Source organism: Simochromis diagramma, unplaced genomic scaffold, assembly GCF_900408965.1.
Source record: "Simochromis diagramma unplaced genomic scaffold, fSimDia1.1 OVJJ01000411.1, whole genome shotgun sequence".
NCBI lineage: Eukaryota > Metazoa > Chordata > Actinopteri > Cichliformes > Cichlidae > Simochromis > Simochromis diagramma.
Window position 1 is genome coordinate 13,478 of NW_024386735.1, and position 18,711 is coordinate 32,188.

General features: G+C 40.3%; 1 protein-coding gene across 3 annotated transcripts in view; it reads right to left on the reverse strand.

The window, feature by feature from the left end:
• Positions 1-2,292: 2,292 nt before the first annotated feature.
• The window catches only part of LOC120734226 (neural cell adhesion molecule 2-like), a 442,177-nt gene continuing 425,758 nt past the window's right edge, over positions 2,293-18,711 (reverse strand). The window contains exons 16-18 of one of the 3 annotated variants that reach the window (XM_040033095.1): positions 16,168-16,375; positions 15,641-15,680; positions 2,293-5,563 (exon numbers count right to left, since the gene is read on the reverse strand). In XM_040033095.1, coding sequence (XP_039889029.1) covers positions 5,507-5,563; positions 15,641-15,680; positions 16,168-16,375 — 305 coding nt within the window. In that variant the 3' untranslated portion in view covers positions 2,293-5,506. The remainder of the gene's footprint in view (positions 5,564-15,640; positions 15,681-16,167; positions 16,376-18,711) is intronic. The other 2 variants (XM_040033012.1, XM_040032933.1) reach the window with 2 other exon arrangements.

Here is an 18,711-nt window from a genome sequence, read left to right on the forward strand (position 1 = left end):
TGTATCGAAAAAATATCGAACCGTGACACCAAAGTATCGAACCGAACCGAACCGTGAATTTTGTGTATCGTTGCACCCCTAACAAATATATATCACAATGTCACCAGGAGCCCCAGGCCCTGTACAGGCTCTTGGTAAATGCATTGAGGAAATTAATGACTGGTTGTGCCGCAATTTTCCCCAGCTAAACAACAACAAAACTGAGGTAATAGTCTTCAGCGCCAAAGAAAAACGATTACAGGTCACCAGAGAACTTCAATCTATACATCTAAAAACCACAAACCAGGCGAGAAATTTGGGTGTAGTGATGGATGCAGACCTAAACTTAGAAAAACACATTAAGACAATAACAAAATCAGCTTACTATCACCTCAAGAATATTTCAAGGATAAAAGATCCGATGTCTCAACAGGACCTGGAAAAACTAGTCCATGCATTCATCTTTAGTAGGCTTGATTACTGTAACAGCATCTTTACAGGTCTACCTAAAAAATCAGTCAGACAACTACAGCTCATTCAGAACTCTGCTGCTCGAGTCCTCACTAAGACCAAAAAAGTGCACCACATCAGTCCAGCTCTGTTGTTGTTGAATTGTGCTATACAAATAAACTTGCCTTGCCTTGCCTTGTTTATGCCAAATGCTCACCAGACCAAATGTAACAGCAGAAACTGAGACTCATCAGATGAGGCAACGTTTTCCAATCTTCTTTTGTTGAGTTATGATGAGCCAGTGTGAACATTAACAAGACATCTTTGTCAGGAGAGAACTGCTGCTTACTGGGTAATTTCATTATCAAAGCCTTCTTTGTAAACACTAGAGATGGTTGCGCCAGTGGATCAGCATTTTTTGAGACACTCAGAAACACTCACAGCTGTCTGGCAAAAACAACTGTGTCAAGATTAAAGTCACTTAAATCACCTTTCTTTCCCATTTTGATGCTTTGTTTTAACTTCAGCAGATCATCTGTACCTTGTTTACATGCCTAAACACTGGCATCAGTCCAACACTGGCTGCCTGTGCGTCAGAGGATAGACTTTAAAGTTCTGATGCTGGTCTATAAAGCTCTGAATGGTTTAGGACCAAAATACATCATACTGACCCAGTATGAACCTTCCAGATCCCTCAGGTCATCTGGATCCGGTCTTTTATCAGTTCCCAGAGTCAGAACCAGACACGGAGAAGCTGCATTCAGCTTTTATGCTCCTTATATCTGGAACAAACTCCCAGAAATCCTCAGATCAGCTGAAACACTCAGTTTATTTAAATCCAGGTTGAAGACTCACCTGTTCTCAGCTGCATTTGAATAAAGCACCAAATCCGCACTTAAGCTTAAATTTCAAAACTTACATTTAGCTACTGATTTTATCTACTGTTCTGATTTTATCTGTTTTGATTTTATATACTGTTTTGTTTGTTTGTTAATTAGTTAGTTAGTTTGTTTGCTTGTTTTAATCAATTTTAAATCATGCTTTTTATTTGTTTTTGTTTCTAATGTCTCTGTAAAGCACTTTGAATCACCTTGTTGTTGAATTGTGCTATACAAATAAACTTGCCTTGCCTTGCCTTGTTTATGCCAAATGCTCACCAGACCAAATGTAACAGCAGAAACTGAGACTCATCAGATGAGGCAACGTTTTCCAATCTTCTTTTGTTGAGTTATGATGAGCCAGTGTGAACATTAACAAGACATCTTTGTCAGGAGAGAACTGCTGCTTACTGGGTAATTTCATTATCAAAGCCTTCTTTGTAAACACTAGAGATGGTTGCGCCAGTGGATCAGCATTTTTTGAGACACTCAGAAACACTCACAGCTGTCTGGCAAAAACAACTGTGTCAAGATTAAAGTCACTTAAATCACCTTTCTTTCCCATTTTGATGCTTTGTTTTAACTTCAGCAGATCATCTGTACCTTGTTTACATGCCTAAATGCACCGATCTGCTGCCATGTGATTGGCTGATTAGATATTTGTATTAACAAGCAGTTGAACAGGTGTACCTAATACAGTGACCAGTGAGTGTATATGCTAACGTATCATAATGTTAACATTTGAAACTGGTTTAAAATGATTTTCACAAAGGCTGGCCTACAACTTTTCATTTAAGCCTTGGAGGTGCTAGTTTTGAAAAATGACCTTTTCATTATGCTAAACTTACCTGTGGCTTTGTGGGCTAAAGGGATAAACTACTGTATAAATAAAAATGTTTGCTTTTAAAGCTTTTTTGGACACCCACATATAAGATGGAAAGTCGGTAGAAAGAAAAAAGTGAGATCAGGAACGACAACGTCTCGCTGTCTTCTACCAGGACATGTTTATTTACAGCGGCCAATGATAGGAGTCACAAGTGTTCCACAGGTACGTACAGAGAGACATCAATAGTTCCCACCTCCTGCACAAAGCACACTCAGCGGGGACAGTCCAAAGGACACGGGGAGCATGGGGACAAAGAGGACACATACTGTACACTGAGCTCAAACACACCTGTTTTTTTAACCCCCCTTTTACAGAAAAAAGGGCCGATGGATGATGGAGGAGACAGAGAGGAAAGGAGGACGAGAGAGGGGAGGAGAGGAGGGACCAGAGGAGAAGAAGGACAGGGGGGTTTAGACTTATATTCAAATACAAAAGAACATGTACAAATCGTATAGCCCCCAGGCACTGTGCTCCCATATTTACAGTGATCGTAACAGGCAGCGGAACCACTCCATGGCAGGACCATCCTTTAGAGATATGCAGGTACAAGGGCTCGCTGTGAGAAAACAAAGCCAGCACTACGTAAGTCTGAGATAAAAACCAGTGGAGTCTGAGAGGCAGGGAACAGTAGCGGAGAGGGGGGCGGGTGGGGAGGACAGGAGGGGGGCTGGCAGACACATGGAAGGAGTGCTGCAGCCTAGGGAATTAATCACTGTCGAGAGCTACATAATCAGGTTTTAACTATCAGAGCACACCCCGGAACTTGGCGTGAGAGCTCTCACCAACTCGCACCACAGTTTAAAAAAATGTTTTAAAAAGGAAACACTCCGTGCACTTAGAGCACTCTGACATTCACACTTGGCATGTGGTCATCATCACCTTCGCATCATCACCTTCGTTTGCCACATTGGTGCACCATGGAGATGGAAAGTGTACTCGCACTTTATTATAAATAGGTAACAACATTAAAAAATAAATATAATAAATGCCAGAATAGCACTTAACTCTTTAATGTAGTGTAAGGTTTGGAATCTGGAGACTCTTATTGTGGAAAATTGAAAAAAAAAAAAAAACAGTAAAAATGGGAACACATCCTCGCAAACATACAAACGGATTAACTTACAGTACGTGCAGATACATTCAGCGGACATACATGCAACCTGATTCATGTAGACGAGTGTAGTCACCCATGGATGTATGCACACATACATGCGCACACACACAGTCATGTAATGATTCATGTGATGCCATCAAACCACTCAACAGCCTCGACCTGACATCTAGTTGTACTAGGTAGTTGCACACGTCCGTTCCTGTCCAGTGTCGGTGATTAGAACCCACAATCCTATGACTACGTTTCCCAGAAACCACAGCATCACAATACAATTCAATCTTATGACACATTCTGTGGCACAAAGCAGCTAAGCTGTGATCAAAAGTTCATTTGTTGGTCTACACTGCTACAGCGACTTTGGGCCACAAGAGGGAGGGGGGGGGGGGTTTAAAAAAAAAAGAAAAAAAAAAAGAGAAGGCACACTAATGCCGTAATTACTGCCTCCATTGAAATGCTGTGAAATAGCCTCAGGACATGGGTTTTTCTTAAGGGAAAGCAAATGACTAGGAAAAAACAATATTACACCATCACTGAACTTTGGACCAAAACACAACAGAAGGAAAAAAAAAAAGAAGAAGAAAAGAAAAAAAAAAAAAAACAGCCAACAGCTTTTCATCCAAGGAGTGTTCACAAAAAAAAGAAAAGAAAAAGCCAAGCCTTTTGCATTTGGAAAAAAGGACACATCCTTTAGGGTATATTTACATAAAAGCTTTGTAAAATACTCTTTTTTTTCATCTATGTACAACACGTGACAACATCAGAGAGAATAGTGACCAGACCAAAGAAAGAAAAACTGCATCAGAGGCCAATCTGAGGCAAGAATAATCAAAGAAACCAAAGTTTATCATTTAAAACAGACATGACGTAAATGTTGATTTATTTCTCTCGAGCATACCTTTTCTCTTTTGTTCCCATGCCTTGAGTGGTACCTTGCTGCTACTTCTGCTTTTACAGATAGCAAAGATTACTGGTCAGGGCACTCACGGGGACGCCTTTCAACACATTAACATAATTTTTTCATTACTCATTGTATACCAAAGCGTAAATTGACTTGCAGTGCGGCTAACCTCTGGCAACAATATACGACACATTACGGTGTATGCAGCTGATGAATAAAACATTCTTATGCGCACATTGTTAGAGAGTGAGACGCCTGAAGAGCGCCAACAATATTCAGCGTCAATTTAAAAGGCTTTGCTAACAGTGACATCAATGCACATGTGTGGTTTTTGTACTGTATACTTCATAGACTGCAACACACTCTTCCTTCTTGTGATTTTTGGATACTGTTGAGTACTTATAAAGAGTCGCAAAAGCCCTTCTGAAATCAAACCAAACCAAATATTAGGCCTAAAGTCTTCTGGAAAAAATTAATATTGTTTCAGGTAGAAATGCAACCAAGAACCAATGCATCACATAAGAGTTTTCTTTAGACAATAAAGCGTCAGAGCTTTTAAGGACTTCTTTACTGTGTGCTAGCGAAGCCTGCTAGCTTAAAGTACAATGACTGAGAATTTGTCTTTGTAAGCTAGGCACCTAGCTTGGCTATCACAGGCATAAAAAGGATGTTGTAGAGTAACACTCAGGCATGGAAACAGGCTTAAATCACTGTGACATCCTGCAGTGAAGGTCAGCCCATGCATTGCTCTTACAAAGACAAAAAAAAAGCATTAGCATTGAGATATTTGGGGCACACCAGCGTACCAGTTTATGCCTCCGCTTGTGATTGTCTTTTTTGAGAGACATCAAAGAGGAGAGTGCTAGAAACACCTTTCAACTGCATGAAAATCCCATGTGGGGTGCAAAACAGACAAATAAACAAACAAACAAAAAAAAACCCAGAATCTGAGAAATAATACTTAAGGCAGAAAATAATATACAATCATTGATCAACAAGAGCTTTCCACTGATGCCATGTTTGTAAGAACATGATACATTAATCACTCAGGGTGTCTAAAAGGTTGACACTTTCTTCCTTTCTATTTTCTCTCTATTATTTTTTGTATTTACACATGCCTTTCTCTGGGGCATTGCTATAAACAGATATGGTATTTTACTCCACTATTTTCCAGTGTTGTAGTTTCTCTGGGTTTTGGTCTTGTGATCCGAATGTTCTTTTGGTGGCGGGAGGACCGACCCTTTTACGCTTTGCTGTCGTCGGGCTTTGTGTGGATGCTGTTGTCACTGTGCACTTTGATTTCAATCGTATCCGGCTTGAGAACCTCTCTTCCATTTTCTTCCTTCAGCGGTAGCTTCCTGCAGAGACAGAGAAATGCACAACGTGGAAGTGAAATACGCAGTTTGTGCACTTCAAAGCTTGGTCATTACAAGAACTTAAAGCATACATACCATTATTGTGAACAGGCGCACAATAAATTGTACATAAAGCAGAGCTGAATTACTGCTGTAAGAGAGTTTAGGCTTAATGGTTTTCATCAAAAAATGTGTGCCTAACAGCATTGAACTCCACCTTATAGACCTTTCGGTGTGTGAATGAATTGCCTCCTTTGGGATTAATAAAGCTAAATTTAATTGAAGAGAAAAGGCAGCAGGAATATTAAATATAACAGCCTCCACGGGGCTTCACAAGGGGTTAGAGAAAGCCAAATTATTCCTATTTTGCCTGTGTTTGGTCTGGATGGTTGGAGAGCTGATCAATTTGTCAGCTTGTGTTTGTTTTCAGTGCTCTAGATATCTGATGAGGATGGAGATGAGACATGAATAATTATAAGCAACATGACTTAGCAGGCTTTTTACAGGACTTTCTCCATCTGTTCACCAAGGACGAATGGCATGCACTTACGTTTTTAAAGAAATCAGTGCACACATATGGTACATAGACGCTAAAGTATTTGTTGGTTTCAGCAATCTGTGATAGTTCAGTGATTCCCAACTAAGCCATACTATGTATGTTCAGGAATAGCAATGTAGAGCGATCGATTTGCTTTGGTCCTGAAAGAATACTTTAAAAGAATGCCACTGATTGAAATTAATTTTATTCAGCATAATCATTCTGTTATCCTTATTTAGAACCCAAATTTTCTTTTACGTTATTATTAAAAATCCTTATTATCTTACGCTGTTTCTAACAAGTCAATTTCTTTAGGTTTCCCCTCCCTAATGGCATACTTTTTCTGACTGACATTCCCCCCTAAAAAACACCACATGTAAGCCTCAACCCCATATTGCACATACAGCAAAAAATGTGGCTTTGGCTAGGCCTAAGATGAACCCTATAACACCAGAGTTACACAGGTCTACAGCCCAATCAGTGACCATCTGACAAATAGTCCCAAATAAATAATATGTATTACCCAAACGGCTGCAAGTAACCGCAGGAGGTTGCTGGCTGATGCGCCTTGGACAAAACTGGTTGCAAAGAGTTTGCTGCACCAAAATCTTCAGTGCAAACTTTTTTGGACTGCAATAACTTCAGAGCTCGCACATCTTCAATATGGTGCAAGTCTGACTCATTTTGAGACGGATAGAAAAGGAAATAGGCTATTGACTTACTCACAGCCCTGTTTCAGGCACGCTTGTTCATCTAATCTTCCACGAGTTTTGTTTTGAGTAATGCAGCAGAAGGACATCACAGCTTTATCTTTATGCTAATATGCATCAGTATGATGAAAATCCAACCAGCTTGTGCTTCAAGCAATATGATATATGAGAGCTTTCATCTGCATTTGGCTGATCTGGCTTTATCCAAGTGCGGTTAATACAGGCAGTGGGTCAGAATAAAGTAATGCTGCAACATAATGAGACCTAAATAGTAGCATTTTCTAATATCTTTTGTTGTAATGACCCACATTTCTATTCTAATTTGACTTGCACAAATTCAAACATGCAAAATGACCCATAACTAGGGAGTAGCTATTAGAAAAAAGCTATATTATTCCCCCTTCTGTGCCATTACAGGTGGCTTCTTGCCATTATGTGCACTCTGTCAATCGAATTAGTATCCTTTGATGTGTTCATATGCCAGGAGGACAGAAATTTCAAAGAAATATCTATCAGCAGTGTCAAATCTCCTCATCCTAGCCTCTAAAACACTAAAGCCTAACCAAAAACCACTTATTGACAAACCAACAGGGACACATTCACCGAAAAAATACGAACCACGGGGGGGCTACCCATGTAAAATCAAACAGGCGTCTGTCTTTTGTCATTTCATTTTGGGGAATAAAAACCCTGCTCTGAAATTTCAGCAAGGGATGTCTAAATGCAATTTTACTCTCAGCGGTAGCTTGCGCCCACACCAAACAACCAAAATAAAAAAAAAGAGAGAGAACAAAATAAAGTAAATAAACAAAAATAAAAGAAAGAATGAGAAAACAGATGACAATTACAGAAAATGCAAAGCGAACGTGGCACTGAGTTGCATCTCTTCCTGCTACACAGCCCTTTCTTTTACCCTGCGCCTCTTGGAAGTAAGACAAGTTTAATAAGGAGATCAATAAGGAACTTTGGCCTTTACATTGATTCACATTGTCAGAGGCCTCTTGCTCCTAATATGCGCTTCATTCAATGCGTATTTCTCCAGTTCTATCAAGACATTGAGGGAAAAAAGAAGGGGGGGTTAAGTCACAAACAAAGAAAGGAACCTGTACCAGGCCAGTATTAATAACACTTGACCTTAAAGATTCTCATTTTCCTGAGTTCATGAAGCGGTTCCACTTTTTATTTTGCCGCTGCTAGTCTGTCATGACTCAGAGACATAAACAATCTGTCAAATGAAGGTTCTAAATGAAAAGCTCTATATTGTCTTTTGAGTATAAAAAAAATCATTTGAATTTTTTAGAGCTTTTTAAAAATCTTTTTTATTAATGTTAATGGTAGATATATCCACATGATAAACATTTCCCGGATGACTCATACATTAATTCTTGGAGCAGAACTTCTCCTTTGAAAGAATACTTAATTCGAGGCTGACACGACTCTCTAAATAAATACGAACCTGCAGCTAGCAGGGGTTGACCGAAACAGCTTGTTGTTTTACAAATGCAGTTCTTATACAGCTATTGACATTTAATAAAACATTGCATATGAATCAGTCATCCCTGCTGTCATTGAAATGTATTCATTTAACTAAATAATTCTATTTTTTGCATTGTTTCTTTCTTCAAAGGTCTGAGATATCTCATCTAGTGCATCAGTGGACACTTTTATTATTCCCATTACTGGATGTTTTCACTGTGTAAATGCTGAATTTCCTCGACTAAATTGTCAATTTTAAAAGGCACTCTACATCAACACGAAATCACCCTCAAATTGCCATGCTGGACGTTTTACCAAGCTCCGGGAGAGTTCTTCAGTGAGCGAGATCATGAACGTAAAACAGTAACCCTGCATGATACTGTACCTAATAAGCCCAAATATTGCAACTGGCCAGAGGGGGGTTCCCCCTTTGGTTGATTGGTGGATGTTAAAGTTCCTGCACAGTGAAGCCAATTTCATGTCTCATTAGCTCCATGCAAACCTAGATTTGACTTATACTCAGATGGGGAGGTTTCCTCAAGTTCTGCGAAGGCTCTTGCTGTGCGACGTTTCCTGTTTCTTCAGTGAGGAGGCAAAATCAAAACAATCCCGAATCCATTTACTGAAGCAAAGTATCAGTACAGTTTGGAAGAAAAAGAAAAAAGAAGAAGAAGAAATTCTATCAAAAAAATATTGGAGAAAATATTGGCTGAGGCAACTGTAACTGTTAAAGCGTCTGCAGTTGGCATACGGCATGCTCTTTGCCTTCTCTGCAATTTGATAAACTCCTTAACATAGTTTTACCATTTTAGTTATTCAAATGGTCAAAAAAAGTGCAATGAAAAACATAAAACTACTAGAACTTCTAGAACTACTTGAGGTTGGCGTTAATAATTATTGATGGGGCTCTGTGTGATGAGAAAGCAATATTTCGCATGTTATATGTTGATTCAAATTATAAAAAATTGCAGTTATACATCTGCCGTGGCCCCAACTGGTCGCAGCAGATGGCTGACTCTCCCTGACCCTGGTTCTTCTGGAGGTTTCTTCCTTCTAAAAGGGAGTTTTTCCTTCCCACTGTTGCCAAGTGTTTGCTCATAAGGGCTTCTTTAATTTTTATTTATTTATTTATTTATTTATGTATTTTTTTGGGGGGGGGAGGGCTGTCTTTTGGCTGCTGCCTTCAAGAGTCACCACAGCAGATCATCTGTCTCCATCTCACTCTATCCTCAGCATCCTCCTCTTTCACACCAATCCTCTGCATGTCCTCCTTCCCTATATCCATGAAACTTCTCTGAGATCTTCCTCTTTTCCTCCTGGCTGGGAGCTTCATCTTCCTTCCTCTGCATATGTCCAAACCATCTCAGCCTTTGTCTCCAAACTGCTTAATCTGAGCTGTCCCTCTGACTCCGTTCTAATCTTGTCCATGCTGGTCACTCCCAATGAAAATGTTCAGCTCTGCTACCTACAGCACAGCCTCCTGCCTACATTTCCAAACCATACAGCTTCAAAGTCTCTCTACCATCTTGTAAACCTACCCTTTTCCTTGGTTGGGTTACATTTTCCTCTATCACAACAGCACTATGACACAGATCTGTTTGGCACAAGGATCTCGAGATATCTTTGCTTGTGCAGTATTTAACATTGTGGCCACAGTTAAAAGCAAAAATTGTGTGGATAGTTTTTCCCCAAATGCTAAAAAAAATAGAGCCATTTGGAGTCATTTTTCATCACTGTGAACATACTATCTCATGTGCATATACTGCTTGTTTGTCCAAAAATATGCACACACCATCAGAAGTTCAATTCAAAACATTGTTTGGCACACAAGGCAAACAGCAATGCTACTGGGTCTTGACAAACCTCTGATTATGCTGCGAGAGCCAGCAGCTGTGCGAAGCTCACGGTGCGCTGGCGTGATATCAGAGTGCGTATGCAGATACGTATTTGTAATCTGTAAGCTTCTAAGTGACACCAAAGCGCAGCAGGGGCGACTTGTTCTTTCCTCTGCAGACATTAATTAAGCACATGGCCATCTATGGCAGGCCATGAAGGCAGGCTACAATCTTTGCTTTTTCACTGTGATAAATTAGGTGGCTTGCAGTCTTAGCTGCGGTATGTGCCTGGAGAGTTTGTTTACACCCTTATCAAAATCTATACACGTATATATTTTTTTTTCCAGCAAACATTTTTTTTTGTTTTAGAGTTGGCATCCGGGATCTTACTGTGAATTTAGAAGTGGAAGTCTTTGTCAAAGGCACTTTGACGGAGCTGCTGATGGACAATTTGGCTGTTTACATGTGGATCAGACGCCTTGTTCCCTGACCTGATGTAGAAATGAGCTTACACGACTGTGGAGTAAGAATGTAGGGAAACGAAGACCAGACAGATATATGTCCTTTTTCTCATTTTTACACGGTCAGGTATGCTCCAGCCAAAGCCTTTTAGCTTCTTGAGACAAGCAGATTTCTGTTTGCTCTGGAGTTAAGAGTACTGTGAGCTCACACTTAATTAAATGTCATCCACCTCAGTCTGCTGCTCCAGAATTTGAAATTTATGTTCTCTCTACATGTCAATAGCACAGACTGTCTTGTCTTTCAAAAAAAATTGGAAAATCAAGAGGCTCCGAATCCCTGTAATGATGTTTAATTTTATTGAAACAGGAAAACAAAGGGAGAAAAATGAATGTGCTTGCGTTGAACAATACATTATAGAAAAACATGGTGAAGCACTAATTAGACTAGGACTCCTGGTATATTCTTGAATGACAGCAAATGTAGTAACAATAATTCTTCTTTGATTAATTCACTTTACCTTTAACTTCATTTTCTCTAATGCAGTATCCTTCAGCTAAACCTTAAAGTTAAATTTACATATGCAAAATATAGTTATACTTTCATTTGTTCCTCTTGTTTTGCTATATTAGATATTATTAATGACTTAAGGTGTCACCAAAGTCATAGCTTTAGAACTCACAAGCTATTTCTGGTGATTTTTCAGTGAATTTGCCTTTTTTATTTTGATAATTTTGTCGTGTCCTTAAGATTTTAGGCTTTGTATGGTCGATGCTAAGCACTGTGGAACCATTAACATGTCTGACAAATTTCTAGGCTAACATGCTACCTCTGAGCTGACGCTAGGTAAGCTAGTCCCCTGATGCTTGACTTTTTTTTTTTGCATCTCTTTGCATTTACAGATTTCAAAGTGTCTTTCAACTGGCTATTTCGTTTGGGTCCTTTAGCCCCCCACTTTTTGTTTAATTCAAACAAAAATAATCAACTTTTTTTTCTTTTCTTACAAGTACGTGTGCACATGCACAGTATGTGGGGTTCGAGGTTGCTTTTGTTGTCTTTGCTTGGACTGCCAGTGTCCAGCTGGAAAAATTTAAGATAGCGTCAAACCAAGTTTTTCATTGCATTGCTTATCACATTATACGTATGGGAGGGGACGAACTAGCATAGCATTAAAACAGTCCCAGTAATTGCTAACTTTAGGTTTTTATCTACCCGCTTCAATTATAGGACACTAGTAGGAACGAAGTGTGTTCAGACTTCATTTGGGATTCGTGTGACATCAACAGGGGCAAATAAAACTCTGACCTTCTTTTTATGCCATTGGTTTAGTACTCCATGTTGTTAGTGGACAGGAAGTCATCATGAACAACACGGCTGACTGGCATCTCAAACAGATTTTTCTTTAGTGACTGACACTTCTGTAGAAATTCTTTCTTGCTCCATCCCCAGGCTGCCATGGCCTTAACTGTAATCTTCCATTCTGTTTTATATTTCCTGCCGTGAGTCATCAGGTATATATAAACACTTTCAAAAGTCTATCGACTCCAAGCCAGATCTATCACTGAGCCTCTACTCAAACTTCTTAACCCTGAATAAACAGCAGACTTCACCAGACGCCCCTCCTGCGCCACCTCAACGGTTAAAATGTCACTGTGACATATCATCAGCTTTACTCAACACTGACTTTTTGTCTCTGGGTAAAAGATTATCAGCAGCTGTTGTTTTGTATTAAACGTCAATACCAAATTGTTCTTCTGGGTTTCTTGCCAGCAGGTTACTGGAGAGCCCGACAGGGGCACAAATCTATTTCTGGTTCACTGACAGACAGGATGGGACTGGAGCTGGCTGCACAACTATGACAAGCAACGAATATTAGGAAGGAAAAAAAAACTTCCAGAAAGAAAAAAAAAATGAACACAGAATCCAAATTAAATGCAGGTAGAAATAATATGAATCAATTTAAGTTTCCCTGCATGTATTTACTTTTTCTGTCTTTTGCCTGAATAGTGACTTTTTAAGGTCGTAAGGGGTTAAACAGTATAGCTGGAGTCACATTTGACTTGATGCTACAGACTAGAGGTCCATTAGGTGTACCAGTTCTTTTCTATCTCTATATGGGTCCCATTGATATCTCAGCACACTGTTAAGAACTTAAGACTGAAACTGGAAGTGAGGACTTTTGAAGTCAACAGTACTACTTGAGTCTTTCAACTTTCCCTGAAGCAGCTATGCAGCCCAGTGTGTGCCGCAGATTCATAACAGAAAGACACCCACACACTCTCTGTCGTGCGTTTGTCCACTAGCCTAGCTCCAACTTCAAAATAACCCTGCACTGCTGGGTGCGTGGTCGCTCTGCTAACCTTCAGCACCACATTGAGGTTGGAAAACTGTCTCTATAACCCCGAATATTAAAAAAAAAAAAATCTGCTGTGTCAGAAGTGAACTGACGATACCCTCCAGATTTTCTTCTTGGTTCCAAACCAGCCCACACACTCCTCAGCTCACATCCTCAGAACAGACACCCAGCACACACTCTGATCTGTGCCACTCATCACCTTCCTAATTTGAAGTTCACCCCATGCTATTTATCACTGTAGATGCTCTTCATTGATGTTATTATTGACACTGTTGCTCACGCTTCGCTAGTCTTTACAACTTATTACCCCTCAGCACCTTCAGACTTGCACTATTGACATCTTGGAAACTCAGTTGGAGTTGTATTATTTCAAGTGTTATCTTATTAGTCTCCAGCTCAGTGGCATGACTCATTGTAAAGCAGACCACGGCATTTACTCCATTCTCGCTACACTAGTTCAAAGAAGTTATGACCATCTTCACTGCCAGTTATGAAACCAATCTCTCTGCAGAGACACAGACTGCAACAGGACAACAATCAAAAGTGCTCAAACAACCAGAAAGTTTCTAACAAGTACTGTAGAATCTCTGAGGTACTGTCAGATGGACTCAAGTACCTCCTTCATCAACACTACCGTCATTCAAAATGTGTTCTTTTGGCATAATTTTAAGCTTTCTGTTGATTAGCCCTGTCAGTTTTAAATAAAGTTAATAACAATGTGCTGATCATAGATTGGTCCATGTTTAGAATTAGTAGCTTGGTTTATATGACAATTTCAACCACTTGCCTTTTAGCGATTCTGACTTCTCTGCTTGCTTCTACTAGATTTTTATGAACTGCAGCATTTCATATACATGTTAGTGTTGATCCATGTGTGGGGGTGTCATTTCCTGTGAAATCCGAAAATGTTGCCGGTAATTTGGAGCTATTTGTGATAACAAGAAGTCCTCCAACTAAGTTTGTTTGTGCCAACTTTTTGAAAAGACCCATGTTAATGTCCCTGGCACCACACGGGGAGTGATTTCATTTCAAAATACCTCCAGTGTTTTGGAGTTCGAGTCTCATGTGTGACTATTTTTAAGCCTCGCTTTCCATTGCTGTTTGATGTCACCATAAAAAACTACAAGTACTTTTTGGTTTTTTCACATTCACACGATGGCTGCAGGTCTCGTACTGCAAAACTGAAATAGATGTAAAAATAAAAGGTTGCAGAAACATCTGTGGGGTAGTTTTACACAGGAGGACTAATTCAGATGATAAAACTCAACAATTAAAAGGGAATGCCCTGAATCCAAGTCACATTTAACTGCATGTGTCTGAAGAGAAAACCACGAGATTCTGTGGTGACTGGGCATAATAATTCTATTTAATACAATACGTTACACTATTACTATAAACACTATGGTTTAAGCCCTGAGCTTAACACTCATACAAGCTTGTAATTACATTTACAGCAATATAACCTTTAGATTTATATGACCACTGATGCCTAAAAAATAGGAAATTTAGGATTCATCTTTTACTCAAAATTGAAATCTCAATTTTGTTGGTTTTAAAGACTCCTCTGTAGGTGGATTTACTTAAAAGAGGAGTGTTTTTAAGTTTAATCGAGTCATTTGTGTTATTTTAATGAAAAAGCCATCAAGTTAACCTGAAAAGCAAGATAGTATTTTATTCATTACAATAATGCAAATGATGTGAATGAAGTGACCTGAAATTTTTCTTAGCAGTTAATTAACACAGTTGCATGAAACCACTGACATTGACTTTTCTGAAGTAAATGAAAAAACAGGCACAAAGAATTTTTGATTGCTCTTTCTATCGTGTTGGATTTTTCTCTTGTCATTTGCTCTACCTCATGAAAGTGAGATACTACACTGCTGAAGTATGCCTTTGACAACGTAAATCCAGTGTTGCTATTGCTGCAGTAATCACCTGATTGCCCAACTGACTCTATTTTAACAATCAGTCACTATGTACCTGTATATCGTCACCTGGACCAAACTACCTTTAGGACTATTTTGTATCATCCTGCTGTACTGTATGTGACTGTGACACTAGTCACATGCACACATCAGACAGAGTGTAAAGTCTTGTGTGAGTTGCTGCTCTGTAGATTCCGTGTGCTGTCTGGGCAGGCAGGCAGTCAGCCCTCCAGTGTCGCGAGATTAGTGACTCAGCAGAACTCAAACCCCTCCCTCCTCCACCTCCTCCTCACATGTGCCCTCTCTCTCCATCTCAGACACTGCTGGCACACTGACAGGCACGGCTGTGGCCAGTGACTAAGACTCTGTTTGTGCTATCTCACAGACACCGCGATGTAGTTAGCACCCTGCATAAAACAGTGGGACTACATTTTTTTTAAAATCAGTTGTACCATGAATTTCACGGGGGTGGGCTTCTAAATTGCATGCTGTCTGATGAGGGGGAAACAAAACAAAGAAAATGGTTTTCAGAGATGCTTGTGGCAACACTCATGGACTATTAGCATGCATATAGCAAGAAATAAAGGCGGGTACACACACACACACACGCACACACAAGGCTGAAAACAAAGCGTGACAGCACAAAATGTACACGGTTGTACATGCATGTAACGAATGCACGCTCACATAAAGCATGCAAATGGATACTTAAAAGGTGAAATTGCTGCACATCATGTAAAAGGCACTGATGTAAGTGAATAAGACGTAATCAAAGACATACTGTGGTTGAAAGGGTGGCTGGGCGGCTGTTGTAGGTGTACCTACAGTAAATGGTAAAAAGAAATCTCCTTTTCTCATTCAGACTAAATATATATACGTATACATAAGAGGAATGAACATGGCATGAACAGCTAATGTTATTGCTCAGCGAGTCACTCGGGGATGAGATCCTTGAAAAAAACAGTTTTTTTTCCTCCTTTTTTGCAGGCTTTATTGTTCATTTCTGAGAAATGCGAAGGCTGTTTTTTGTTCTCTGTTAGACGTTTTCATACCAATTTCTCAAAATCTTTGTATTGACTTGTATTCACCCATTCAGGGCTTTCAATTCATTACTGCGCAAAAATTATACAGCGAGAAGAAGAAGAAGCATAACCCTCAGCCATAAAGATACACCCACAGCAGATGTTCCCTCTTCAGGCATGAGCTGGCAAAATTGATACTGTCACTACACAAAATCAAATGCTTGGACTGAAGCAGTCAAAGGTTTCAAAAAAGAACAATGCAAAGAAAACCAAAGGGGATACTCACAGATAGGCGGCCTTCCCCTCCTCGATTTCTTTGCCCTTGCCGCTGGTGGCTGTTTTTTTGCTGCACAGGGTGCGCGTGATGCACATGAGCAGGCCGCAGTGACGCAGGAAGAAGCAGCTGACGTCCACCAGCACGAGGAGCAGCAGCAGCGCTCCCAGGCCGAGGCCCACCACCGCCCCCAGCCCCAGACCGCTGAACAGGGATTCTGCTAAGGCAGTGAAACACACAGGCAGACACACACACACACACACACACACACACACAGCAAGGATAAAACCACTGTTAGCAATTTGGTTCGCTGACTTGTTCTCTAAGACACGTTCAGAGGTTAGGGTCAGATTGGGTGTGGGATCAGTGGAGCTGGAAGGGATTCATTCTCTCACTCCTGTGTCTTCAGGCTGGACGCCCGCAGAGTCGAGGCTGGAGGTCAGCTTCCTCCCCGGGAAACTATAAAGCTGTACCAAACTTTTACTCCAAGGTCAATGAATTCCTCCAGAGCCAGTTGGATGGTTTCCAACACACAGATAAGTCCTAATCCACAATTCCTCAATGCGCACAATCCTCGGAGGAGGGTGGAATTATCTCGATTATTAGCGTAAATCCAACAAATCTCCTCCAAAACAAATCAATTCTTGCCTTATAAAGTTTCTTCTGTATATATATAGTTCATGGAATGAAAGTTTGAAAGATTTTAAATAATTGAGCAAAATGAGATTTATAGTGCTCCAAAATAGGTGGAAATGTAACAAATGTGGCTTCATCTCCACTTAGAATACAGTAAACGCTTCGTAAAACTGAGCATTTAATTGGCAGAGAGGGCAAAAACAAAACAGTTCTTCTCGGCCATATTTGCCCTCGGGCCTTGCATCTACCTCCTGTGTCATGTGCTAAATGTGAACATCACACAGGTGCAGAGGTTGGCGCACACGTTCAGCTCTGCACTGAAGCCCGAGTACGCGTTAAGCATTGACACACTGATGCTCTGGCCACTTCGTCCACTGTTTTATACCTCGCAGCACTAAAGAGAATCACGTCGGGAATTAAATTAAGGGTTTTCAGCTCGGAAGTAAATGCTCTCTCTCAGAGCGGTCAACACACTGCTCTTAAAAACACGCAGAGATCTCGGCTCAGTGGGGTACAAGCAGTGAGGCCTGCTACCATTTGAAAGTAATACAAAAATGAAGGTAGTGCAGAAAAGAGACGCTCCCAGTGGGTCTCTCTGAATGGAGCTGTGGCCTTAAGTGATCCTGGGGTTGAGAAACGGAGCATCCACTGCAGGATCAACGCTGACAGCTGGAGGTCGGACCTTGCCAGAAGTAATCAGTGATGGAAGAGTGAGAGTGAATGACCTTTTCTACTTAGGTACGCTCTCATCTGCGTGTTCAGTAGCCTGTAAGTAAAAAAAGGGAGATCAGACAATAATGGGAAGGTGTAAGCACTCAGAGGCAGCTGAGTGGTGTAGTCTGGCACCTCCAATTTAAAAATAAAAAAATAAGTGAGCAAGGGGAAAATGCTGCAGGAGGCTTTGTTCAACTTCCTGCATCCTGACAAACCACAAAGTAAATGCAAGCTGAACGCAGGAGGTGTAAGCCGCCTTCTACCTATATGTTATATGTTTGATAGAAAGATGAATTTACACGCATGAACCATTTGGGTTTTCAAGGGGAAAAAAAGGAGATGGTTTGATATCTCATTCTGGATGTTATCCAATTGAATCTGCGCTAAACTGTGTGGGGAACTATACACTGTTTGAAAGCACAAAGCCTCAGGCTAATCAGTGTAAACAATTTCAAGGTCCAGATATCGCTCCTACAACAGTTTATCTTTGATAACAAGAATTTAAAAAAAAAAAAAGGTCAAAACCTGCGAGGCAGAAAGCAGTTTGAGTTTTAATCTCTTAAAAATACCAGATCATTTTCTCTCAACAATACAACTTAATAGCACGTTACACTTCATTCTCCAGAGTATTTACCTGCTTGCTAATTGATGAAGTACCAACCCTCCAACCTGCTACAACATTTGTTCGCTGCAACATGCTAAGGCTTGACTGAACAGTGACAGATAAGTATACCTAATGATTCGGTAGCTTGTTGAACCACCTTTAGCAGCATTAACTAGAAGTAATTGTTTTCTGTATGATTTGATGAGTCTCTCATGTGGTTGTGGAGGAATTTTCGTCCACTCTTCTTTACAAAGTTGCTTCACTTCATTGAGGTTTGCAGGGGTTTTATTATGCACAGCATTTCAATCAAGGTTGAGGTTTGAACTTTGGGCCATTGCAGCACAGTGATTCTATATTTTTCAGCCATGCTGTTGTAGATTTGCTGCTGTGGTTGAGTTTATTGTCCTGTTACATGACACAATTATGGCCAAGCTTTAGCTGTCAAACTGATGACCTCACATTGACTCTTCATAAATCCATAAATCAACTCAAGGAATGGAAGGTGCCGAAGTCCTGCTGCAGCAAAAGTCCAAATGATATGCTGATATGTTGTGTTTGGTCTGTCCAAAGGATGCTGCTCGAGAGGTCTTGTGGTTTGCAAA